This window comes from Hippocampus zosterae, chromosome 2 (assembly GCF_025434085.1).
Source record: "Hippocampus zosterae strain Florida chromosome 2, ASM2543408v3, whole genome shotgun sequence".
Classification (NCBI taxonomy): Eukaryota; Metazoa; Chordata; class Actinopteri; order Syngnathiformes; family Syngnathidae; genus Hippocampus; species Hippocampus zosterae.
The window spans coordinates 7,648,029-7,674,733 of NC_067452.1; the positions used below are offsets into that span (position 1 = coordinate 7,648,029).

Here is a 26,705-nt window from a genome sequence, read left to right on the forward strand (position 1 = left end):
GAAATACAATTTCATTTGTATTTGGAAACAAAAGATGATCCATACGGAAGAGGATTTGGGCCAAAGAAGAAAAAAATAAGTTTGGCAAGATTCTCACTTTAATCTCAGACTTCTGACTTTAAAGTGAGAATTCATCTTCCGTAGATCCACCTCATAATAAAAGGAGACTTTTTATTTACTATTATTTACAATGATGATAGTTCACGTGTACACTGAACAAGGTGATTTGCTATTAATCAATAGTTCACATTGATTGCATTTAAAATATGTGAGGTTTTTTTCTCGGACGTAACGTTCCATAAAGCTTTCAAGTTGAAGTTTCCCTAATGGTTTTAAGATTTACTGATTTTCCTATGTGATTTCATATTAGATGAAAAACCTGTGTGGCAGTAATACGGTCAGACAGTAAACCATCAATGTTTTGTGCAGGCAATTGAAAAAAACAAAACAAAAACCAGTGTGTGTGTGTGCGTGTGTGTGTGTGTGTGTGTGCGTGTGTGTGTGTGTGTGTGTGTGTGTGATAGATAGACAAATAGAACAGTTCGACATTGACTGAACTCAGCGATTAAATACTGACACAAACCTCATGTCATTTGTGAGTATCGCAAAGGTCTTCGTATATGTTCTGTATTAAGTGGTATTTCTTAAGATGAGGCCTTCCACACACTCACTACTTGGGTCTGAAATGCCTAGTCTCTGCTGGGGCCCTCAGCTTGACTCACTTGCCCGTAGGAGTGTGCCTATGTGTGCGTGTGACGTAACGAAACGGTGCATGTCACCATGCCCAGAGCAGGAGCGGAATATGGCTCACAGAGTACTGTCACTGCAAGGGAATTGGCCATAGCCGGTTGCCTTTCACACGCAATCTCGGAGATGCTCATATGTATTCTGCAGCCTTACCCATCGTGCTTGCATCTGACTTAAAGTATCCGACATGGAGGTTATGCTACGTTTAAACTGTCAATTTGCAGTTTCTTTTTTTTTGTAATTATGAGCAGACCAAGTAACACACAAAAAAACTTTTTACTATTTGCTGCCTGGCTCATACTTTCCTTTCCATGTCCGGCATAATATTTTACTCTATAATGGAACAAAATCTAGCATTCAGTCCACAGTGTACCCCATCACCAATGTTCCCTCTAAACTACCCACATGTGTAATTGTGCACTGTTCTCACCCTCTCAGTGCACACCAAAAGATAATAGTGCATCAAAAATAAAGTCTAATCTGAGTTGTTGTGGCATTCTGCATTTTCATATTTTCCTCATACAGGGAAATTGAAAAGTATATTTGGCACATGGTTGATGAGTTGGAAACAAAAATATGTCACAAAAGTCAGAATGTGGTGAACGAGTTGAAGCATTTCAGAGGGAAACGCGCATCAAGTCATGTAATCGTTGTCACGTACGGACCATGCTGTCCATCAAAGATGCTCGCTCGGTCAATTTTACCTCGTCTAGGGTCCTTTCTGCGGCTTCTTTCCAGTGATTCTGTTTGTGGATTTCAGCTCTGCGTTCAACACCATCATCCCGGAACTCCTCACCCCCAAACTACTCCACCTCGGTGTGTCCCCTACGATCTGCCAGTGGATCCTCAGCTTCCTGACGGGACGGACACAACAGGTGAGACTGGGAGCAACAACATCATCAATGCGCACCACCAGCACTGGAGCCCCACAGGGATGTGTCCTCTCGCCACTGGTCTTCTCTCTCTACACAAACGATTGCACCTCAACAGATCCAGCTGTCAAACTCGTAAAGTTCGCAGACGACACCACGGTCATCGGTCTCATCAAAGACGGCGACGAGTCTGCGTACCGCCAACAAGTGGAGCAGCTGGAGCTCTGGTGCGGCCGACACAACCTCGGGCTGAACACGCTCAAGACTGTAGAGATGATCGTGGACTTCAGGAAACATTCTTCTCCACAGTTGCCCCTCACACTATCCAACTGCCCTGTGTCAACCGTCGAGACCTTCAAGTTCCTGGGAATCACAGTCTCCCAGGACATGAAGTGGGAAGTCAACACCATCTCCATCCTGAAAAGGGCCCGGCAACGGATGTACTTCCTGAGGCTGCTGAGGAAGCATGGCCTGCCACAGGAGGTGCTACGACAGTTCTACACGGCAGTCATCGAATCAATCCTGTGTTCTTCCATCATGGTTTGGTTTGGGGCCGCCACAAAAAAGGACAAAATCCGACTTCAACGGACAGTTAGGGCGGCAGAAAAAATCGTTGGCACCGCCGTACCCACTCTTGAGGACTTGCACACTGCAAGAATCAAGACAAGGGCACAGAAATTCCTCAAGGATCCGCCGCACCCTGCCTACCACCTTTTCCAGCTATTCCCCTCAGGCAGGCGCTACAGATCCATGCGCACCAAATCCAGTAGACACTTAAACAGCTTCTTCCCTCTAGCCATTAACTCCTTAAACAGTCACTGACATAGTCGCTCTTCTTGCACCACAAAATGGTACTACAAAACTACTGGTATACTCTAAAATGGTTCAATGATTTTGTTGTTTACGATGATACTAGTGCAGTGTGTTATACCGGAGACAAATTCCTTGTGTGTTCTACATACTTGGCCAATAAAGATGATTCTGATTCTGATTCTGATATGAATGTTGATGTAGCTTACTAATATAACATTACCCCTGCATAGGACTTGTTTTCTGTTAATTATATAACTACCGTTGAGTTGTGGTTTATTTCAATGGTGACAAGTGTATACGCTAATTACTAACTAATTAATTACTAACACTTATTGCTCAGGATATTAAAAAATAAAAATGTGTGAAGTTCTTTTTTTCTCAACAGGTTGGAAATGAACAAAAATAGCTGTAATGAGTTTCTTAACATGTCAATTGGAGGCACAAGGTTCAGTGTTCGTGCTGTCCATTTGTCACCTCACCAGTTCCCTCCTAACAGACCGGAGAAAGGTACCCCTTTGCTGAGTTGAAGCATATTACCAAGACGTACAGTACAGAAGGGTTAATGGCCATGGCATCCAATTCAAACGAGTTCTTGCAGCTCCAAGCTGCCTTGCGTCATCAATGCACAAGCCGCGAATGGGCCATAGCTCGTCATTTGGATGCCCAGGGGCAAACGTAGTCAGAGCTCCGTCCCCCTGTGCTCATTTTTGACAAAATGTGACTTATGTAATATAGCACACTTTATCTTGCTTTTTAAATCTGTTACAATGATCCGACAGATTAAGTTGATCAACAAATATTTACCACCAAAGATATTGAATAGAATTGTTTCACATCTGTATTCTATTCAGCGGTGACGTTTTTATCAAGGTTCAAGGTCACAAAGATATTTGCCAGAGATTCGCTAAGAGTTTTCAAGGTTGCAAACTGTTTTCTTGTCGCTGGCTCTCGGGTAGCAGTGCCTGGCAGCGAACGTTATCCAATGGTGAGGCTCCTGCGGCCCAGCCCCTCTGGCTGGATGGCTCCGGGTGGCAGGGGACTACTGGTGGCAGCTGGTTTTGAAAAGCTTTAACTACAGTATCACCAGGATACTATACACCAAGTGGTGTGCTTGGTCTGCCTTCGGGATGACCTCTTGCCATTCGGCATCTGGACAACTGCTCTTATTGACATGCAGTGATGTGGGTGTGGTGTGGATGTGTTTTTTTTTAAACCGAAGAAACAGTGTTTTCCTCCACAGAGAGGGGGGAAATATTTGTTCTATTAAAAAGCCAGGGTATGTGTAGACAAGGCCTGAGTTTTCAGAAACCTTAGCTTTTAATGAAAATAATCTTTAGGGAATTGTGGATGACGGGGCGAAGTGCTGAAAAATGTCTCCAATTTGCAAAATACCGAGCTACATGTCGACAAGGCCTAAGCCACACCCTTTGCACGGCAGGATAGTTGGACGATGGGGGTGCGATGACGATTAGCCTGTACTTGGGATCTTGCAAAATGAGCATGTCGGAACAGGCTGACCTCCAAACTCTGGCACATCGGCACGCGGCTCTTAACTAATGAAATTGCACAGTCATTATTCTGTCACGGAAACTCGACCCATGCGAACTCTGTGCTCCACAAATTCAGGTGATATAGAAAAGAGAATGGTTTCTGACTTGTCGTTCTCAGGAGTGAATTGACGAGAGAGTGCATCAGGTATAATACTTTGGAAACTGAGATGAGAAGAGAATGTAAATGTCAATCAATCAAAGAATTAGCACATACTTGTCGTATTTCGAGTACAGATGTTTGGCCGACCAGATTTACTCCACGTTCCAATGATTGGTTTAAAAATGAATGGGTGTTCAAGCCAATTTCACTGCCACGACTTCCTTGGCCCTATTACTGTACTTTGGCTCGGCTGGTGAGTCTATGTGAAAATAAGGCGTTTACCATTCTTCCCGAAACACCAAGACCTGCACTATGCAACACATCCAAAGCATCAGTGTCGACAATTAATTTGAGTCGGTCAAGGTGAATCAGGACAGGAGCAAAAATAACCTGTCTCTTCAAATCTCCAATTGTTATGGCAAAAGTGGCTCCAGTCAGTGATCTCACTCCCTGTCCAATCTATATTTGGATTGTGGATCTTGACTCAATCTAGGCCAAGTATTAAATCAACTAGAAGACTTTCAAAAACATTACCTCCCGATGGTTACCAGAGACTACAAGGGACACCAATACAATCTCCTGTTTGACAGGGTAAATAAGGTGTCCATTGAGAGCTCAGGCTTTAATCGCAGTGGATAGCAGCAGTCGGTCATTACCCATCTGCTCTACCAGGCTGCGATTGATGAAGTTGTCATCTGCACCGGAATCAACAAGAGCAAAGAGAGCCATTGACATTTACGACGACCCTTGCCTTGCTTGCTCACTATACCCTACTCCGATAAGCACATAAAGGACATATATTATGCATTTTTTCCCTCCTACAATTATTTAAAAAAAAAAATCAAAATATCTCTTACAATTCTCCATTTCACGAGAATTAAAATCCACTTATCATCCTCGATTAAAAGCCCCAAATGAAATCAACCAGTAGCAAATGATCAAGTCAGACATGACTGTTGAATGTTGTTCCACCCCAGCAACCAGTTTACACCCCTGAATATACATTTTTACTTTGAGAAAAAAGTAACCAGAGCACCCATGAAGACACAAACGCATCAATTATATTTTCAGTTCTGGTGGCACTTCATCAGTAGGACAGCGATTTAAACTTGACTACCAATATGTTAATATGCGATGTTACTTGACAAACAATCAGGCACTCTAAAGACCCAATTATTTGTATGAAAAGAATCAAAGAAATGGTTTGCTCAAAAAAGTCATGACACTAGTTATTAAACCCAGTGGCGGACCCTCAGGGTCAGCAAGGCCTTCTCTGCTGGCCTAAACAATCATACAATAACATAAATACATTTAATTCATGTTATTTTATTTTCATAAATATGTAAATACAATTATTCTCTATATTATTATTTCCACTTCATCAAGTGGCTTTCAATGTTATTTTTAAATACATTAAATTTTTTTATTTATTTTAAATAATATTGAAAGCCACTCGATAAATAACTTATTTATTATGGTAGTTTTTAACCAATCATATTTCAGATAGCTTGTGTTACCAGGTCAATTACATTTGCTCGGGGCCTTCAGATTAAACAGAGCAGGCCCCTGTGCGCCGTAAATGAACGGGCACAGTCAGGTTGCAATAGCCAATCAGATCACGAGTCTGCGCACTGGGGCCAGCTAGAATGCCTTACATGGAAACTGGACGTGCGCGTTCGGTGATCGGATTAGCGCCTGCTAGAGGGAGCTATCACTGCATTTTAACCCAAAACGGCCAAAGAAGACGACGTTGATCTGGTTACAATACAATACAATACATGCTGATTTATATAGCGCTTTCACAACAGCGGCAGCTGCAACCAAGTTGCTGAACTACTTTCCACACAATTTTCAAGATGGACCTTCCACGAAAAGGTGGATATTGTGCGAAAAGGTCGCCCAACTCCTGCGCTAGCTAGCCTGTCCCAGCAAGGAAAAGGGTTTGTCCGTTATTTTCAGATGAGCAATTATGAACGGTACCCGGGGCTCACAGCCTCTGAGAAACACTGCAAATTGTACTGCTGGGAATGCCGATTGCTTGCAACGGACCGATTTGGTGTTTGGAGCCACACTCGATTTACCCATTTAAGTTGTTTTACCAAGGCAGCAAGGAAACATCAGAGCACGGCTGGGCACTTACAAACTACGGTGCGTTTAAAAACGTTTGGGAACACTTGCGTAGATGTGCAGCTCAGTGAACAGGCACTACATTGGTGAGTAAATGAATTTTATTTTACATTTCTTCTTGTCATTTTATTTCGTTAGTATTAAATTCATGGTAACAAAATAAAATGACAAAGATACAAAAATGTTTCAAATAAATCTGCTCACCTGCAGTTTATAATGGTGCATTGTAGTCACCTTCGTGCACTAAAGTTCGTTCAGTCTCAGCTGCTCAACATTGTCAGTTATTTGCTGTTGTATAGCCGATTCTCAAAATGCAAATGATCTGTTTCCTTTATTTTCAAATAATAGTTTGTTTTTCTGTTGTTTGGTTGGTGTCTTATATGAAACTGCAACATTGCGCAATTTATTGGACAGACTTGTTTATGATCACTCGTAATTTTGGTGGCATTTTATTTAGTATTTTTAAATCACCTTTTTATTTTTGACAATATCTATAAATGTAGTTTCCTGCTCTTAATTGTGAATGCATACTTTATGGTTTTAAATGTTCCTGAAATTAAGTGCTGCTTGACGAGCCTATAATGTATTGTGTTAATGTATGTGACGTCACTGAAGACCTGAGGTTGAAATGCACGGCCCGCCACTGATTAAACCCCACACACCTGATTTTATTTTTTTTTTTCCAGGACTGATGTTCGCAGCATATCGTGTGCACTATGCCAATTTTGATATCTTTTCACACAGTTCAGTGTTGTCAAACCTGAGTATTAAGTATGATTTCCTCAAATGTTTCAAAAAACAGTGAACAACAGGCGAGTGATCCAACATGTTTGTTGTGGTTAACCTGCCCTAGGCGCTGGCCTGGCCGCCCACACTATGCAAGTGACTGTTTATGTAGTTGATGCAGCTTACACTATCCTGCCTACATACACACTCTGCGGTGGAGAAACAAGCCAGACCAAGGTTTATTATTTGAGTCCAGTGAAGTGAACTGAGCTTTATAGTTAGGTTGAAAATGTGGAAATAATCTGCTTTTATTGGTTTGCAAAAAAATATATAAATGACTCTTTATGGCTGCCAAATTATCAATGAACGCATGCACACAGGCTCAAAAACACTGTTCCTTTTCGAGCAAGAAATGGTTTCATGCATTTACAAGCAACTGATTTGTGAGGTGCAATCCATTGACCTGATTGTATGGTTGGCATCTATTTCTATTGTCCTCTGACCTCGGCAAAAGTGTTCCTTCACTAAAAGTGTGAACCATAGTGACCTAGTTCAGCCAGATGGCCGACTCAGACTTATTCCCTCCTCAAAACTCACTTGTATTCTTTGGCGTTTGACTCAGCATGACTTAGATTTGCTCTTGATTTTACTGCTTGGTGCTTTCTACCGCCTTATTACTTATTACTCATTACTGATTCGTCTTACTGTTTATTGTATATGTTAAATCGCTCCATGTACAGCACTTTGTATGCAGCGATGGCTGTTTGAAAGTGCTCTATAAATACTGTTGACTTGACTTGACTTGACTTATTCCGGGATATTTTGAGAGAGAAAACCTTGAAAGCACTCTGTGCTTGTGATGTATAGTTGAAGTGATATGTGGTGTCGCAGGACACCGCTCTGAGCATCGCTACCAAAGATGCTTCATGTCAGGGTGTTGCGAGCCTGCCCTGAACCAGAAGACCATTTGAGAGAAAAAATAAAATAAAAATCATCCTGTCAGCACAGCTCATCTTCCTTCCTTTTTAATTGTGGTTGAACAGATTTATTTTCCAAAAAGAATCAAGGCACGAACATAAATGACAGTCTTCTTAAAGCAACACGAAGGTTCATTACGTTGTAGTTCACTGTGTTATTTTATTTTATTCTGCATGTGTTTGAAATGAATGGGGAAAAAAACAACTCTCTGTTCAATGAAATGTTGAAATACTGTATAATTATCTTTGTTGTCAGTACCATTGCTTTAAAGCTGGCCATTTATAAGCAATGAAATAAAGGTTTCCGGTCCGTAAACAGGATGTACTTGACTCAACTAGCCCGTGACACAAAAAAGGTTGGGGACCACTGCTAGACGGCATGCATCACTTCCCCCTTTCCCCATTTGTTACAACAGAAGTCGATTTGAAAGTCTACGCATCATTACTGCTGTAGTGGCAGAAGTTGCAAAACAACCAAAGAAATGAAGTTTTGTCTGAGTAGACAAAAAATAAATAAATAAAAGGAGACCCAACCCAGATAAATGGGCAGTCAAGGATCAACATTGGCCCAGTTTTCACTCGTTGGCCTAAGCTCAAAGATGGGGTGGGATTTCCAACCTAATGGGCAATTAATTACCTTTCGATGCTCAAATCAAAGTGACAATGCTAATTTTAGCTACTGGAAATTTCCGTGGTAGCAATAAATAGCCCTCAGCTTGATAGTTCGCAGTTCCGCACTCACACAAATTCAAAAGTAGTGTATGAAGAGAAAACACTGCGGTGACTGCAAAACGCAAACATAAAGTTTGAGTAAAGCCAAGATGAATTCCTTTATGTCCTGTATCCTAAGGTCTCTTTGTCACTGTCATTTTTGAACTTCCTGTCATTTTTGTACTAAAATGTTCGAAAATGACAGTAACAATAACACATTCTCACATTGAGTCATTTTAGTAACCAATATAAGCTAAGTATAATTCTTCATATCAAATCCTAATAGCAGAATAAAAACAGTCGAGGAAACAGTACGATGTGAGGAAACAAATAAATAGTTGTGTTATTCAAGCAATGCGGCATCTTCCTGTCGGGATCAGTATTTGTGTCAACAGTGAAATTATCCAACATAACATTGTATCTATCTGTTTCGAGGCTCTAACCTCATCAGCCATTCAGGTTGGGTGTGTGTGTGTGTGGGGGGGGGATCGTTCATCATTGCCTTTCATCCAGCCACTGGTAACAAATGTAATTCAGTCCAACTGCAGGCAACCAAGAGATCAGGATTTCACAACACCGTCATCCTTCAGGCTGAACATTCTCACTTTTGTCTATGTAACGCCTCCATGATCAATGAAAACTCAAAGTTCTTCTTCATATTGTGCTGCACAAACGTTTGAGGCAATTCAAGCAGTTGAACACCTTTTTGGAACTTTCAGTGAGACCTCTCTACGGGTATTTTGGCCCACACTTGATGAGCACACCAGATGGCATGTTTCAGCTCCTTTCACTGATGTTCAATACGGTAGGGTTTAGATCAAGGTTCACCGAAGGCTACTTCAGTATAAACCAATGTTTTGCTCTGAGCTATTTTTGGGTGTTTTTAGCTGTGTTTTGGTTCATTATCCTGGTCAAGCCCATGCCTTTCCCATCAAAGGCAATGCATGGATGTTGAGAATGACTTTATACCTTGATCATTTCGCAAACGAATTTTACAAGGTTTACTATTACAAAGGGACGATCGAAAAAAAAAGGGAGAGAAGAAAATATTCTGTCCTATGGAAGGTTATTAATGCCACTTGTGATTGTATGGCATTATATACAAGACTATTCAGCAGAACGTGCAGGCATCCTTGTTATTTCGCTCTTTGTCACGACCAAGGTTGTGCACCGACGCTTTGCCCTCACTAACTGATCATTGTGCACTAAGCTTCAAGAGGCATGCGCAATGGCATGGCATGTCTATATATGTGTCATTTCTGTGCAACCGGGGGGGTGAAGTACTTTGGAGAGATGCAAACTACCACCGCATTTTGCATTGCATCGTGCTTTTTAACAAGCTTCCTTCAGTTTTTTTTCTCCTTAATTTTACATTTGCCTATCATCTGTTTTAGCGACATGGTCGATCCCTCCATTTTGAGAATGTTTTTTAATGGTATGAAAGCTTCAGTGTGAGTTTGTCTGTTTAACCCCCCCCCCCAAAAAAAAATGTTTGCCGGAACCCAGGAGCAAATATGCTTAAAAAAACCTGCCATGGCCACGATGTGCATGAGAAATTAATTGGTAAGTGATTAGTCACGCCTTTCTTTTCTCCGATCGATTTTGTTTCCTCAGGTGCAGTTGCAAATCATATTTGAGGTACAAGCTAGAGTGAGAGACAGCTGTATAAATGTGTCCGAGATGTATCCGCGCTTTATTTTTACCCACCATATTTGCCATTCTTCAACATGCCAACCTAAAAACCGACACTCTTCTTTGATGTTATTTTTCATCACATGACAGTCCTTTGATGTGTTATTGGTGATACCTGGACATGGAGGTGCGCGGAACAGTCACATTGAAAATGGAACGCACAACAATAAAGCCTGACCTATTTTGTAGTTATTCTTTACATCTATACGTCAGCCACCCCTCGACTCATATTCCTCTCCAGTGTCATGGGTGATATTTTTAGCATTTTAGGACAGCATCCAACATGCAGGTGTTGCGGTGGCTCACAGTACAGGGTCGAATGTGAAGTCTCCAATTCCCATGTTCACATAAGTGACCTATATCTTCAATGTACAGTGTGCTAGTTACAATGGAGAGGCAAGAGATATATTACTGGTAAGCCCTGTTGGAGGAGAGTGGCCTTCTTTCCTCCGCGTGTTCGTTGATTTTGGATGATGAGGATGTTGATTATGCAAATACAGGCTGGCGTCAATGAACAGCACCTTTGAAGGTTTTATTTGCAGAATATTCCGGGCATCCACGGTGCCCGGAATATTCAGTAAATAATATGGTGCACCCACACCAAGGAGATACAACATATTTATTTCATCAGGACGGTACAGAGACTATGGTGCGACCTCGAGACTTCAGTGTCTCCTAAACCGATTCTTAGCTTGTATCAACCCGTCTCCACAAAGTCTCCAGTAAGCAGTGTATCAAGGCTAACAGGTGGCTCCAAAGACGAGCCTGGTTTACTGCGGGCATGAACATGTTATACAGGCGAGACTAAATATGGCGGAAGGCACACATCATTGCTCTATTTTAATCAAATATTGTGGAGAAACACAAAAGACCACGGCAAAGGTTTCAATTGACTAAATATGAGCAGATGTCACCCTTCAGCTCTTATGGAGTCTTATAGAATCATTTTGATTTTGAAGTCTGCCATTGTATTCCTCTTCAATTCATTGATCAACGATAATTGTCTGTGCAGCCTGTTCCATCCGTTCGGATGCCAAATCATAAATGCAACTGGGAAAGTGTCTCAAGGCTAAGTGTGACAGCTTGCATCTTGTCCATAATTGCAACCTTATTAAAACCTGTCAACTCAGGAAAATCATTTGGGAAGCGATTCCTAATTTCATCAACAAAGTGATTTCCGATACAATTAGTGCATCACATGTGGTGCTGAATCAATCGTGCAATTTTGGGGCTTTTTTTTATAGCATCTCATCAATTGGTCTGGTCTTTCCTCATTGCACGTTGCCGCTGTCCTGTGAAAAAACACCTATGTCCATTTTTTGTCATTTTTGAACATTTTACATGAATCGGATGTCCGAAGCACGGACCGCCCATTCATGATAAATTGCAATCATGGATGAAATCCGATCTCCACGCCATTGCGCAGGACCATTGTTACATACTAGATCCAGCACATGTTAGTGTATTGGCTCCAACACTGACATCTGTGACCTGCTCCTTCAAACATGGTGAGAGATTTGTCACGTGCCCAATTTAGATCTACATTCTGGAGTTTCCGGACCCACAGGGAACGGCATAATTGAATAGTCTATGTCAAAATTTCCCCCACTCCACCAAACCCTCCCAGGGACAGGCTAACATTAATTATCTCCCATTGCAATATGGCCTAGTTTTATAATTACTGGTCCTTCCAAATATATTATAACATACACACCCTCCTGCCAGACTGTTATTAATTCAGGGTGTGCCATCAATCGACGTGAATTACACATTTTGCTGACTTACTGTACAAGACGAATCTGGATAACAATTTTATACCTAGCTATGTCTGGTTTGTGAGTCAACATTCAGGCAGTTGAATGGCACATACAGTTTATGTGGATTGTTTTAAATAAGGGGAGATGGGCTGTTTTTAAAATACTCAATTTGGCTTGAGTTCAAGATTTTCGGAAGGAAGCAGCACATAGATTTTGGAGAGTGCAGCTTTGCGTGTGGATAGGCTCTCACAAAATGTTGTTAAGGTGATGTATTATGGAAGCTATTAATATGCAAAAGTGGGACAAAATATTCTCATCTCATCTCATTTTGGAAAGCAGAGATGGTGTGATGGTGACCAAAAATGTTCCTTTTGATCTTTTTTTCTTTTCTTTCGACTGTTTTTTTTCTTTCCCCTTCCTGGTACACGTCTCCTCGCGACACACCACACTACTTTGACATCACATTTTCACATTCAAAAAAACATGAGCATCAGCATGTTTTAGTCACTTTGACTAAAACCAGAATATTTCACATATCTTTTTTTTTATCTGTTCATTTCTTAATTTTTTTGTTTCATAAAAAAAAAAAAACAACAGAAAACAAAGTGTGCCAGTGTGTGATGATCCTGCTGCTTTGGCCTGATTTTCTATTGACAGTGCTTGGTGCTATTCTGACTGGGTCTGCTGGTGTATGATCGCCGATCTATATTAGATTTTCAACACTGCGTCGGGAGTTGGGCTGCATTTGAGCATGGTGGTGAGAAGACATTGCCTCCGGTCCCGTGAGACATACCGGCTAACCTGTTTCCCGTTCAAACTCACCCTTCACGCCAGAAGTGCAGCCACCACCGCAGCAAACAGTGGTCAGCTGGTGAAGCTAAAACGGGAACTGAAACAGACTTCGACCTCCGCTCGTTCCCATTCAGGCGCTATCATGTTCCGTCTGTTTTTGTTTTACGTTCCAGTTAGCGATGGGTGTTTGCCTTGATCGCCGCAAATGTCTCGCATCATGATCAAGCCACGATTTAAGGACTGTCATTCTGACGACTCGGTGTATGACAATTCACCTTGCTCAAGGCATTTGCAATTTTAGAGACACTCCAAATTTCACTCCGTTGTTCTCATTCCTCCTTTATTTCTCTCTGTTTTTGTTGTAAGTGGTCTTTTTTTTTTTTTTTGCTAAGTTATTAATGGTTGGTACTTGTGATTTGGTTCTCTGGGCCTTTCGAGATAAACGATTTTCCCTGCCTTTTGCCTTTTGTTTCTCTCGTTTTATCATGGCACTTTTTTCTGAAAATAAATATTTTTTTGTTCACATTATCTGAGCCAATGTTTATAAAGTCCAATTCTGGCTGGAATCTTCTACACACTGGCAGGTGCATCTTGGACCGTGTCGACTTGTGCCGAGCGCTAGTCGGCGGCTACCACATAGTGTCACGGCATTACTTCCCTTCCAGGTCTCCTTTGCCGAGCTCCAGTTTTTGAGGGGATTTCGCCGAGCTTGCCGTTGGGAAGAGACATGCACTCCTGTTGTTGCTCCCGCAAGGATTATGTTGTTAAACACCCGGGCATTGACAAACAAAGCATCTATCCTGAGGTAGTATTTCCTTACCAGTGACCTGGAGTTCCTCTGTCTGACGGAAACCTGCATAGGTACCAGTGAGTAGATCACTTTATTCGAATTGTTGCCACCTGACTGTGCCACCTTGGACACACCCAGGAACCATGGTGGAGGAACGGTGGGTATTTTTAAAAAGCAATTTTAAATGTAAACACTGTATATTTGCCACATCAATCACCATCTTTGCAGCAATTTCTTTGAAAAAAATCCTGCTAAATACAGGATTTTTTTTAAATTACTTTTGAAATATTGATGAAGTCAGGCTTGAGTATGATCATATTCTCCTCACGGGGGATTTTATTATTCATGTGTGCTGTCCTGAAAAAAAAAAACACTGACAAATGCCTTTTAAAGCCTTGTTGATTCCTTTAATTTTATCTCTATTAATATGCAACTAACCCTTCACATGAACACGGAGATACCGTTTAAGACCGAGTTCTTGCTTATGGTCTGCCGGTGTCAAACTTGAAAGTCATGGACAGTGTGATTTCCAATCACGTGACAGTTTTCTTTGAGTTAGTTTTTTTCTTGTGCTGCTGTTAAATCTGCCGCTCAGGAATACAGCCACCAAATGTGTAACTCTCTCAATGCTGGTCAGTTCAATGATGCCTTTGATTAGCTGTGTTTCCCCTTCAAATGCGTATTAACTCAGCTATTGGTTCCACTCATCCCACCGTGCTATACTGGATTTGGCGGCTTCATTAAAAACTATACAGTTGAAATCATCACCTGAGCCTTGGTTTCATGTCAGAACTCGTGCAGCGAAGCTGGAGAGCCTCAAAGCCGAACGTAAACTGAACGAGTATTGATAAATCTTGTCTTGGCCATTATCAACTGCATTCTGACACGCGTCTTACAAGTTGAGTCATTTATAATAAATAACCCATTTCAAAATTTCAACTACATCTACTATCGGCACATTTGGATATATAATAGAGTGCTCACTGGTTGACTCCGACCGTTGGGAAACTTAGAGCGTTGCTCATATTTACATTTCAGTTCGGATAGTGGATGGATTATTCTGAGTGCACCAAAAAAGGAGTGCCAGTGCATGCACTTGGCACTCTGACTGGGGACACAGTGAGCCAGTGCTGACTGCTTTCAGAAATGAATGGGATAGGCGCGCATTTCGCCTTTGCAAACACACGCGCGTAGTATGCGAGAGTGTATTTCCGAACGCACCCCTAAGTTTCCTCACTCTTAATTCTTCCTCATGTCCTTTTTCTGCCACACATTCGACCTCGCGAGGAAAGGTGTGTGGCTCATACTGTTTTTCTGCCGATTTGAAAAGGACACCCCCATTTCCCACACACACCCACCTCTACCAGAAACCCCCCCACCCTCTTTTTCTCCACTACAGATCCACGAACAGGACGTGAGACGGCTCTTCAAGCAGCAAAAGATCAAGAAAGCTCCGGGGCCCGACAAAGTGTGCCCCTCCTGCCTGAAAGTCTGCGCTGACCAGCTGGCTCCGGTCTTCACACAAATCTTCAACAGATCCCTGGAGCTGTGTGAGGTCCCATCCTGCTTCAAACAGTCTACCATCATCCCAGTTCCCAAGAAATCGGCAACATCGGAACTGAACGACTATAGGCCTGTCGCCATGACGTCTGTGGTCATGAAGTCCTTTGAACGCCTTGTGCTGAACCACCTAAAGAACGTCACCGGACCCCTGCTGGACACTCTCCAGTTTGCCTACCGGACAAACAGGTCTGTGGAAGACGCAGTCAACATAGGTCTGCACTACATCCTCGAGCACCTCGACAGAACAGGGACCTACGCAAGGATTCTGTTTGTGGATTTCAGCTCTGCGTTCAACACCATCATCCCGGAACTCCTCACCCCCAAACTTCTCCACCTCGGTGTGTCCCCATGATCTGCCAGTGGATCCTCAGCTTCCTGACGGGACGGACACAACAGGTGAGACTGGGAGCAACAACATCATCAATACGCACCACCAGCACTGGAGCCCCACAGGGATGTGTCCTCTCTCCACTGCTCTTCTCTCTCTACACAAACGATTGCACCTCAACAGATCCAGCTGTCAAACTCATAAAGTTCGCAGACGACACCACGGTCATCGGTCTTATTAAAGACGGCGACGAGTCTGCGTACCGCCAACAAGTGAAGCAGCTGGAGCTCTGGTGCAGCCGACACAACCTCGGGCTGAACACGCTCAAGACTGTAGAGATGATCGTGGACTTCAGGAAACATTCTTCTCCACAGTTGCCCCTCAGACTATCCAACTGCCCTGTGTCAACCGTCGAGACCTTCAAGTTCCTGGGAATCACAGTCTCCCAGGACATGAAGTGGGAAGTCAACAACATCTCCATCCTGAAAAGGGCCCGGCAGCGGATGTACTTCCTGAGGCTGCCGAGGAAGCATGGCCTGCCACAGGAGGTGCTACGACAGTTCTACACGGCAGTCATCGAATCAATCCTGTGTTCTTCCATCACGGTTTGGTTTGGGGCCGCCACAAAAAAGGACAAAATCCGACTTCAACGGACAGTTAGGATGGCAGAAAAAATCGTTGGCAGCGCCCTACCCACTCTTGAGGACGTGCACACTGCAAGAATCAAGACAAGGGCACGGAAAATCGTCCTGGATCCCCCGCACCCTGCCCACCACCTTTTCCAGCTCCTCGCCTCAGGCAGACGCTACAGATCCATGCACACCAAATCCAGTAGACACTTAAACAGCTTCTTCCCTCGAGCCATTAACTCCTTAAACAGTCACTGACGTAGTCACTCTTCTTGTACTACAAAATGGTACTACAAAACTACTGGTTACTCTAAAATGGTGCAATGATTTTGTTGTTTACGATGATACTAGTGCAGCGTGTTATACCGAAGACAAATTCCTTGTGTGTTCTACATACTTGGCCAATAAAGATGATTATGATTGTGATTCTGGTGCACATTGGATAATGTAAGTAGAACCACAAGAGACTACAAGAGAAAGTGTACTGTGGGCTCATGTGAAGTCCCCGTATGCCGTAAAAAGTCCCAGTACGCGATAGAGGCTAAATCTGAGAAGTACTGGTACACTGGACTGGTGCGTACCGGCCCACTCAAAGCACTGGTGATCGGGCCCCCAAAACTGGGATAATAGAAGACAGCTCCAACAACATGTAATAACACTCTGAACTCATCCCAGAAAATATGGGATGAGTGGGGAATATGTCGTATGAACAAAAAATGTTCATACGGCATCCATCGATACAAGAAACAGCACACAAGTAGAAGAAGCTTTCCCTACTTTCTCAGTCATTCACAAGCAAAGATGAGGTGAGGTTCACCTCTTCGTGAGCAACTGCGTGTGAAAATAGTCGAACAGTTTAAGTACAATGTGACTCAGCGTACATCTGCAAGGACTCTAGGGATTTCGACTTCTACGACATCTTCATATCATCACCAAAAGATTCAGAGAACCTAGAGAAATAACTACATCTAAACGGCAAAGCGAAAAACCAATGTTGAATGTCCCTGACCTTCGATCACTCTGTTGGCACTGCATCGTAAAACAGCATCTCTGTAGAAAGGAGATCACTACATGGGGTCTGGAACACGTCAGCAAGCCAAGGCCAGTGAATACATTTCAGTGCTACATCCATAAGTGCAACTTACTTAATACTACACAAAGTAAAATAAATTTATCAGCAACGGAGCCAGGTTCTCCAGGCTGAAGCTCATCTAAAATGGACTGTTGCAAAGTGAAAAAGTTTTCTATGGTCTGACAAGTACACATTTCAAACAGTTTGGGGGAAAATGGACATCGGATAAAAAGAACCAAAACCGTGAAAGTTAAACCGTGTTATAGGGAGGGTTCAATTTATAGGTTGAACATGATCTCCAAATCATTGTATTCTGTTTTTCTGTAATGATTTATGTTTTACACAATGTCATAACTGATGGTTGACTGGTTAGCATGTCCACCTCACAGGTCCAGGGTTCGATTCAGGGCTCTGGCTTTCCTGTGTGGGTTCTCTCTGGGTACTTTGGATTCCTCCCACATTCGAAAAACATGCATAGTAGTTTAATGGAACACTCGAAATTCTTTTGAGATGTGATTGTTGGTATGAATTGTTGTTTGTCCATGTGTGCGCTGCAATTGGCTGGCAACCAGTTCAGCGTGTACCCCGCCGACTGCCCGACGACAGCAGGGATAGGCTCCAACATGCGCACAACCCTCATGAGGATAAGCAGCTCAAATAACGGATGTATGGATGACAACATCCCAATTTCATTAGAATTAGGTTTGTAATTTAGCGCTGTAGCAGTAGCAGAACTGGTTTCACAATGTTTCTTTGTTACGTGCAACACTTATTTTCTCATTTTAACTCTTACAGAGTGATCCAATATACTGTATACCTGAGGTGTCAAACATACGACCCGCGGGCTGGGACTGGCCCCCAAGGAGGTTTGAGCAGGCCTACAGGATAATTTAAAAGTAAAAAAAAATTGAAGAGACATGGAATTAATATTTTTAATGAGGTGCAATTCATGGAGTATCTGCTAGGGTACACACTGTTTTGATCAGAGGAGATAACAACATTGTTTTGATCAGAGAAGAAGACAACAGCTGCCTCAGTCTGTCACTGAGACAGACCCAACACATCGGATGCTATCAAGGACAAAAATCCTACACATCAGATGCTATCAAGGACATGTAAATGAATACCGTATTTTCACGACTATTCGACGCATCGTACTAATGGCCGCAGTCTCATTAATGCGTGACATTTCTGTATTTTACACATACACAGGACGCATCGTACCAATAGCCGCAGTTTTACAGTGGTAAAACATACGCCAGCTTAAACATACGGCATGCATGCGCGCACTCTAACACGTTAGCTTGAAGCATACGGTAGCATGCCAAGACATACAGATAAGATAAAAACACGTTTTTAAAAAGGCAACGAAAGCAGAACTGAGTTCGGGTGTATTTTATTTAGCCATCGTACAATGTTCTCACGTTTTTCGATCAATCATCACCCAGAAATCCATCAAAGTCCTCATCCTCTGTATCAGAAGCAGAGGACTGCACATCTCAGTTGTCATTGAATGCATCACATGCTAGTGTGAGTTGCTACGCATTGCTGAGCGGAAAGGAGTAGCAACAGCAAAGTCAACGTTTCTCTCGTGTGAAGCTTTCCCACATTTGAAAGTAAAGAACAGAGCGAAACATGGTGGCAGCGCGTGTGTGTGTAGAAAGAATTGAACAATTGTGCAAGTACCGTAATCCATCAAAAACGCCGCGTTCCCTCTCGTTGTTGCGTATTGTGGCGTAACTCGCCAAGCGCTGCCTCTCACTCTTTGTAAAGTTGTGTTTGCCACCGATCATCCATTGTTCCCATGCCATTTGCAACTTTACTTTGAACGCCCGGTTGATGCCAATGTCCAGCGGTTGGAGTTCTTTAGTCAAGCCTCCGGGAATAACGGCAAGCTCAGAGTTCATTTGCTTGACTTGTTTTTTCACCGCTGCTGTGAGATGGGCACGCATGCCAAAAGCATAACCGGTGGCTTTAAGTTTGAACTGAGCTTCGTAGGCGTGTCTTTTTGTCGAATTTATTTTCAGGGGTTCTTAGAAACCAAAACCGGAGTTGTTTTGCAACAACGCACATTGCCACATGCTATACAAGTGTTGGTACTGGCTTGAGGCGTCCACTTACACGCCCACCCTTCACCATTGGCGGACTAGCTTTTCTGTCCTCTCTCTCCCTCTCTCCCTTCCATATATGTACATATACACGCCCACCCTTCCCTGATTGGCCGACTTCTTTCACAGTCACTTCCGCCTTTTCTCTATATAAACAGCGTGTCGGCTGTCAGTCAGATTTTGGAACTCAGTGCATATAAAGGACGCTCCGCACCATAAGGCGTCCTGTCCATTTTGGAGAAAATTTAAGACTTTTAATGGCGCCTTATAGTCGTGAAAATACGGTACTTTACTCTTTACACATTTAATAGTAAGGTGTAGGCAGGGATTAAATTTAGATTGTATATGGACATGTGTACATGGTTTAAAAAGTCAATGCTTTATAAATATTGTTTAATCTTAAAGTGCATAACTATATTTTTCAATGCCAATTACTTGTTAACGTTTTGTGCCTTTGTACAATCAGTGGGATCAGTTGCAATGCATATATGTGAATGATGGCACATTTGTCAAAGGAAATCTAAACTGCTTCATGTAATGTTTTGTAAACGATATGTTCATTAAATTTCAACATTTTCCTAATGTTCTTGTTCTTCTTTAGACCAAAACAAAGGAAATAAATATTTATTTTGGTTATCTATAGCAGAGTATGGTATAATTCTAATGGTCTGGACCATTTGACATCTACCGAGGCTGTATGTGGCCCACAATGTGAAATGAGTTTGACCCCGCTGCTGTATACTGAGCTGGCTCCAGTCCTAAAACTGTTGCCCTCCAGTTTCTAGCCGCATGCTGTGCATTTATGGCTGGCAAGTGGAACCTTTTATAGCTCCAATTACTGAGTGCTGTTCTAAAATTAAAGCCAGCAATTAAAAGACACACCACTTACCCAAATTATATAATTGACTGAAAGGTTAACAGCTAGCGCAAGCAAATAAAGTTCACTGGCAAGCAAGTTAAAGACAGAACAACACCGCTTGGGCCTCATTTCTCCTAATGTAGTCCCCCAGCACTTGGCTTCCACTGTGGGGCCACCGTATATACAGTTAACCCTCTGCCAAGATTTTACTGCACTGATCCTCCAAGCAATTATCTATATCAAAAAGAGCTTTTCACCCCCATTAACATAAACCTGTGAAATGAAAGTAAAGAACGTAATTTTGATGTTGTCTTAGTTTTAATAACAAGTGTGTGTGTGTGTGTGTGTGTGTGTGTGTGTGTGTGTGTGTGTGTGTGTGTGTGTGTGTGTGTGTGTGTGTGTGTGTGTGTGTGTGTGTGTGTGTGTGTGTGTGTGTGTGTGTGTGTGTGTGTGTGTGTGTGTGTGTGTGTGTGAGTGTGTGTGCGCGTGCGCGTGCGCGTGTGTGTGTGTGCGTGCGCATTCGCGCATGGTCACTTTAGGCTAAAAAGAAAATAAACAAAGTCCAGACATCTTCCAAGGTCGAACCCGGATACTTCATATTCATGTCTGACTCTGACACCACCATGTACTCAATGCGGTTTGGTTTTCGGTCAGAAACAAGAGAACTGTACATGGGCTGGCCACTAGTACTAAGACCTCTGCCTCAGACACGTCGCAGGAGCTCAGCCTTCAGGGATGTGCATGAAATACCTGGAGGGGAGACGGGGGTGGGGGTGGGAGGAGCCTAATTGTTATTAACCTTTTCATGCACCCAGTATCCTGATAACATGATAAGCACTTTCTTTGCTCCATATCCATCTATCCATCCATATGTTGTAGAATTGTCAGAATTTTACAAATGTAGAAATATGCCTCTCTATTAAAAAGCCCCTTTGTGGTGCAGAATAACAGGAAAACATTCATTTTATGTGACAGCGGTGTAACATTTATCAAGCTTGTCACAGATTGTTTGCTTTGCCATTTAGCCACTCTGCTCCCATCATTAGCAGTGTGCTATTTCATTGAACTCACTACATTATCATTATGTCTGTGCACTGAACTCCTCAAGCAACCCCTTTTTAATGACTCCGGGCTTAGTCATTTTTCATCCATCAGGACTTGTTAGTTAAAATGCTGAATGGACACACTTTAGGGTGCAGAACACCAAATTTTGTTGTTTGACCTTTTCTGGTCACCAATGTGCAGTAACACTGGGCATGGCACCATGATGAATGGCTCATGTGCTATCCCATCTGGCAGGCCTCTTTGGGAAAATTAATGGGAACACAGTCAAGTAAGAGAATTGCAAGAGGGAAAACAAGTGGAAGATTTCTCTGTACTTTCTGAGATCCAAATTAGCCTTGATTGCTTATGCTGCTAGCAGAGCGTGTAACTTGTTCATTAAGGAAATGTAATTTGTCATGCAATGTCATGGTAAGAAAAGGAGGAGCGTGATAGCGATATAGAGTGTTATAAACTTCATGCAAGTCACACATCTTACCGTTATTAGTTCTCATGTTTTGTTGCATGCTGTTTCTTCTGCCGAACCAGAAACTGAAGATTACATGATGGAGAATGTAACACAAAAGGGTGTGTTTGTGAAGTGAGACATTTCTCTACCAGGTGTTCAAAATGAATGGACACAGCTACCAAAATTATGCAAAAGGAGTGTGTCCTTTACTTCTCTGTCATTGAATATTACCAAAGTAAGAGCACAAAATCTATTAACTCATGCAAATTAGTCAAGCCTTCTTGGCTGCATCTCATGAGTCATTACTGAAAAGGTGAAGATGCTTCTCTAGTAGATTAGCACGTCTTCATGAAATGTAATAAATGGTCCTTAGCCTCACTGATGGCGACATGCTCGGCAGATGATTTCCCAGTAGAACTCCATGATGCTTTGCAACCACATCAGGGTTGTGTGTGAGTTCTTTTTTTCTTCTTTCTTCTTTTTTTCTTTTTACACATGAGGCTAATAGTACAGACGCATATTGCTACATACCAGAAAAGAAAAAGGTCAATATACAACTTAATGTGATGACCTTGATGTTTTAAGGTCATAAAAATGTGATGTTATCACGAAAAATTAAACATTTTGCTTCAGCATAACAAAATGACTTACTTCCGGTTCATCACTGGTAAAGGTTTATGTTTTTTTTTTCTTTTTCTTTTTTACGTGATGAGTAGTTACACAGCCAGAAGTTTTGATTCATAAAAACAGAAAAAAGGAATATGTTACATTTTAGTGTGATAATTACCGGTCATACTTTTTAACGTGAAATTCATCAGTTGTGAAATTCATCACATAAACACATGATATATACAGTGATCCCTCGCTCTAACGCGGTTCACTTTCCGTTGCTTCGCTGTTTCACAGATTGTTTTAGTGCAGTTTTTTGCGTTGTGCATCCTGATTGGCTAAGGCACTGACCGGCGTGAAGAGTCTCCGTACCTCGTCTCTGTACAGCATGCCAAATTTACCTTTGCAAATTTTTGGTCTTTGGTTTCATTGTATCAGTGGTGAATACTGGTCTGTGAAGGAGGGGAATTTTGGCCTACATCATAAAATGCGTCCGTTTATTTATTTATTTCAGAATAAAGGATTCTACTCTCCGTTCCTTTTAAAAAAAATGAGAAGGTTGTCTTCACCATAAGATCGGTGATTGGCTCATTTCGCTGTCAATCAAAAATGATTCAGCCTCAGACCGATCATCCAATCATCATGCAGAAAAGCTGATCTTCCTGGCCAGCCTATACAAGCCCATTGTACATAGACTCCTGGAGACGCTGAGCGTCCAATGGGCGGGACAACACCAGCATTTATACAATGACTTGTCTCGTTTCAATGCATTGGGACAACCTACACCTGGCATGTCCAGCTGCAGGCCTGGAGGGCCACTTTCCTAACTGTTTTCCAGCTCTCCCGGCTACAACACATCTGATTCAGATGATCAGTTCATCAGCCAGCTCTGAAGCAGCATTAGAACGATCCTGATGATTTGATTCAGGTGCGTTGCTCTTTGGAGATCTAGAAAACAGGCTACCTGATGATCTGATCATTTGAATCAGGTGTGTTGCAGCAGGGAGACTTGGAAAACATGCAGGACAGTGGCCCTCCAGGACCTGAGTTTGACACTTATGCTGTAGCCGCTCAGCGTCCACACAGTTTAAAGCACAGTGAAGCTGCGGGAATGAATGAGAAGAGAGTCGTGTTGTAACTAGTAATAAAAAGCTGATTCGGAACAAAAGTTGTCGTGCATATTTAGTACACACATATATTTGATCACTTACTTTTTGACCTTTTAGGGGAAGCTGAGCTTCCCTTGCAGGATTATCGTAATCACCTCTGCATTGTATACATAGTTCAGTATTGTATAATAACTGTAAAATATAAAGCTGACTATCAAATACCAAGTACAAATTTATTGTCAAATGTGCTGTATGTATATATTATACATATTATATAATATAATATATAATACAATATTATATATTGTATATACATATTTTTGCTTTTTTTTTTTTTTATAAATCCTACCTCATGGATTTCACTTATCACTGGTTCTTTTTGGAACGTAGCCCCCGCGATAAACGATGGATTACTATATTTATATATTAAAGCTGTCAGTTTAGCGCGTTAATGTCGGCATTAATTTAAATGAATTTAAACGGGATTAAATTTTTTCTCGCAAGATTAATGCGGCACACTTCACAGCGTATGTTAAGTTGCTCTATAAAAAAAAACCTGAAACAAAATAACAGGTGCGCTGCAGAAGTCCACGCCCATGTCTGTCTTGCCAGCGTGAGTCACCGAAAACAGATACTTAATGTGTTTATGAATGGAAAGTTTACTTTTAAAAAGTTGCCAGATACTTCCAATGACAAGACCAAAGTTACCTGTATGTTTTGCAGTCGTAAACTGAGCAATCATCACAGCACAAGTCTGAAATACCACTTCATGGCCAAGCACACAGCTGATGTGTACTCTGCCCCCTCGTCTAAGACAGACAGCTATGGATCATTTCAAAGCGAAGAAAATGGATAACACGATGAGGAACAAATTTGCTGAGGCCATAGCTAAATGTATGGCTACTGCATGCAAGCCTGTCAACATTGTCCACAGCTCGACTCAAGCTGAAATCATTCGCATTGCATCGAACTGCTCCACTACGGATTGCCAGCGAGAGCCTCCATTACAAGCTATGCACAGAAACGCACTGTTTCGGGAGAGAAATTAGAGACTAGGTTGATGAGCTTCTGGTGAATAAAGAGCAGGTCGTCTGTTGAGTACCGTATGATGTATGCCACAGACACGATTGTTACTTGTTTGGAACTATTTTGTGTGGAAGATTACCGTGTTCCATGTGCATATAAATAAAGGGGGTGGAGCTTCTCTGTGTTCATCTGACAGTGACGATGGGCTGAGGCACGTCAAGAGTTCAGCGGTGCAGTTGTTGTGACCACGCTGAAAATAAGAAAACGTCTCCAGTGTTGTTTCGAACCAAGTGTAATCATCCAAAATGATATCTCCACAAAACTGTAGAGGGACTAATGCGCAAGAAGGACCAACAGAATCAACATAACCTGACTGCTGTGTTCAAAGCAAACTTGAGAAAAATGAAGTATGCAACCATGGATCAATTCCACTATAGGCTGAGTACTTGTTTACTTTAGATGTGCACTTTATAAAGTTATTGCTCTGTTTTGATTCCCTTTAAACAGCTGGTAAAGGAGCTGTTGTGTGACAAAATATTTTTTTCACTGCTGTTGACAGACAGTAATATCGTTTGATAGAATATGTGTGAATAACTGCTCCAAGTGAAAAATGTTCATGTAAAATTGAAAATCAAAATTGTTGTTTCAGTAAATATTTGCATTTTGCATGTAGAAAACTGATCCATGATTCCATGTTGATGAGAGCATTAAAGCGGGAAATAATAGGACAAAAAATAGAAAAGGAAATTTAGAAACGATAAAAAAAATGTTTGAGTAATCACAATGAATTATTGCTTCATTTGAGTTAATTATGACAGTTGCGTTTTTAATTAGATTAAATATTTTAATTGTTTGACAGCTCCAATATATATATATATCTATATGTATACAGTAAGTACATGTCCACCGAGAAATTCCTCGTCTACCCCCCCTCGGGTGGTGTCCGTCCCTCATTCAGCTTGGGTCCTCTACCAGAGGCCAGGAAGCTTGAGGGTTCTGTGCAGTATTCTTGCTGTTCCCAGCACTGCACATTTCTGGACTGAGATGTCCGATGTTGTTCCCGGTATCTGTTGCAACCACTCATCTAGTTTGGGGGTCAGTGACCCGAGTGCTCCGACCACCACAGGCACGACTGTCACCTTTACATTCCAGGCTCTCTCCAGCTCCCCTCTGAGCCCTTGGTATTTCTCGAGTTTCTCGTGTTTCTTCCTTTTTGATCATCACTTGGGACCGCTACATCCACTACAACGGCTTTCCTCTGCCCTTTATCAATGAACATGATATCTGGTTGGTTCGCCATTACCATCTTGTCAGTTTGGATCTGGAAGTCCCACAGGATCTTCGCTCGGTCATTCTCCACCACCTTCGGATCAGTTTCACATTTAGACCTTGGAGTTTCCAGTCCATACTCCGCACAGATGTTTCGGTAGACTATGCCAGCAACCTGGTTATGGCGTTCCATGTAGGTTTTCCCTGCCAGCATCTTACACCCTGCAGTTATGTGTTGAATCGTCTCAGGTGCCTCTTTGCACAACCTACACCTTGGGTCTTGTCTGGTGTGGTATATCTGGGCCTCAATGGCTCTGGTGCTCAGGGCCTGCTCCTGAGCAGCCAGGATGAGTGCCTCTGTGCTGTCCTTCAGGCCAGCCCTCTCTAGCCACTGATAGGACTTCTTGAGATCGGCCACTTCAGTTATGGTCCAGTGGTACATCCCGTGTAGGGGCTTGTCCTCCCATTATGGTCCCTCTTCCAGCGCCTCATCTTCTGTTCCCCACTGTCTGAGACATTCTCCGAGTATGTCATCCATTGGAGCCTTCTCCTTGATGTATTCATGGAACTTGGATGATTCATGCTGGACAGTGGCTCTCACACTCACTAGTCCCCGGCCTCCTTCCTTTCGGCTTGCGTATAGTCTCAGGGTGCTGGATTTGGGATGGAATCCTCCATTCTTGGTTAGGAGCTTTCGGGTCTTAACGTTCGTGGTCTGAATCTCTTCCTTTGGCCACCTTATTATTCCTGCAGGGTATCTGATCACTGGCAGGGCATCGTTGTTTATTGCCCGGGTTTTATTCTTGCCATTGAGCTGGCTTCTTAGGACTTGCCTCACTCGCTGGAGGTATTTGGCCGTAGCCGCTTTCCTTGTTGCCAGTTCGAGGTTGCCATTGGCTTGTAGTATTCCGAGGTACTTGTAGCTGTCCTCAATGTCTGTTATTGTTCCTTCAGGGAGTGAGATCCCGT

General features: G+C 42.4%; 1 protein-coding gene across 1 annotated transcript; it reads left to right on the forward strand.

The window, feature by feature from the left end:
* Window positions 1-466: 466 nt before the first annotated feature.
* Window positions 467-16,568, forward strand: LOC127592491 (uncharacterized). The gene is made up of 2 exons (XM_052053275.1): window positions 467-2,102; window positions 16,094-16,568. Exons 1-2 carry the CDS (start codon window positions 1,650-1,652, stop codon window positions 16,430-16,432), a joined length of 792 nt encoding a protein of 263 aa, XP_051909235.1. The 5' UTR covers window positions 467-1,649; the 3' UTR covers window positions 16,433-16,568.
* The last annotated feature ends 10,137 nt before the right edge of the window (window positions 16,569-26,705 follow it).

Excerpts from the sequence above, each read along its gene's own strand:
- LOC127592491 (XM_052053275.1), top strand. The coding sequence starts at position 1,650 with ATGCGCACCACCAGCACTGGAGCCCCACAGGGATGTGTCCTCTCGCCA. Across the intron at positions 2,103-16,093 it reads AGCATGGCCTGCCACAGGAG|GTGCTACGACAGTTCTACAC; the intron begins GTGCTACGACAG and ends CTGCCACAGGAG.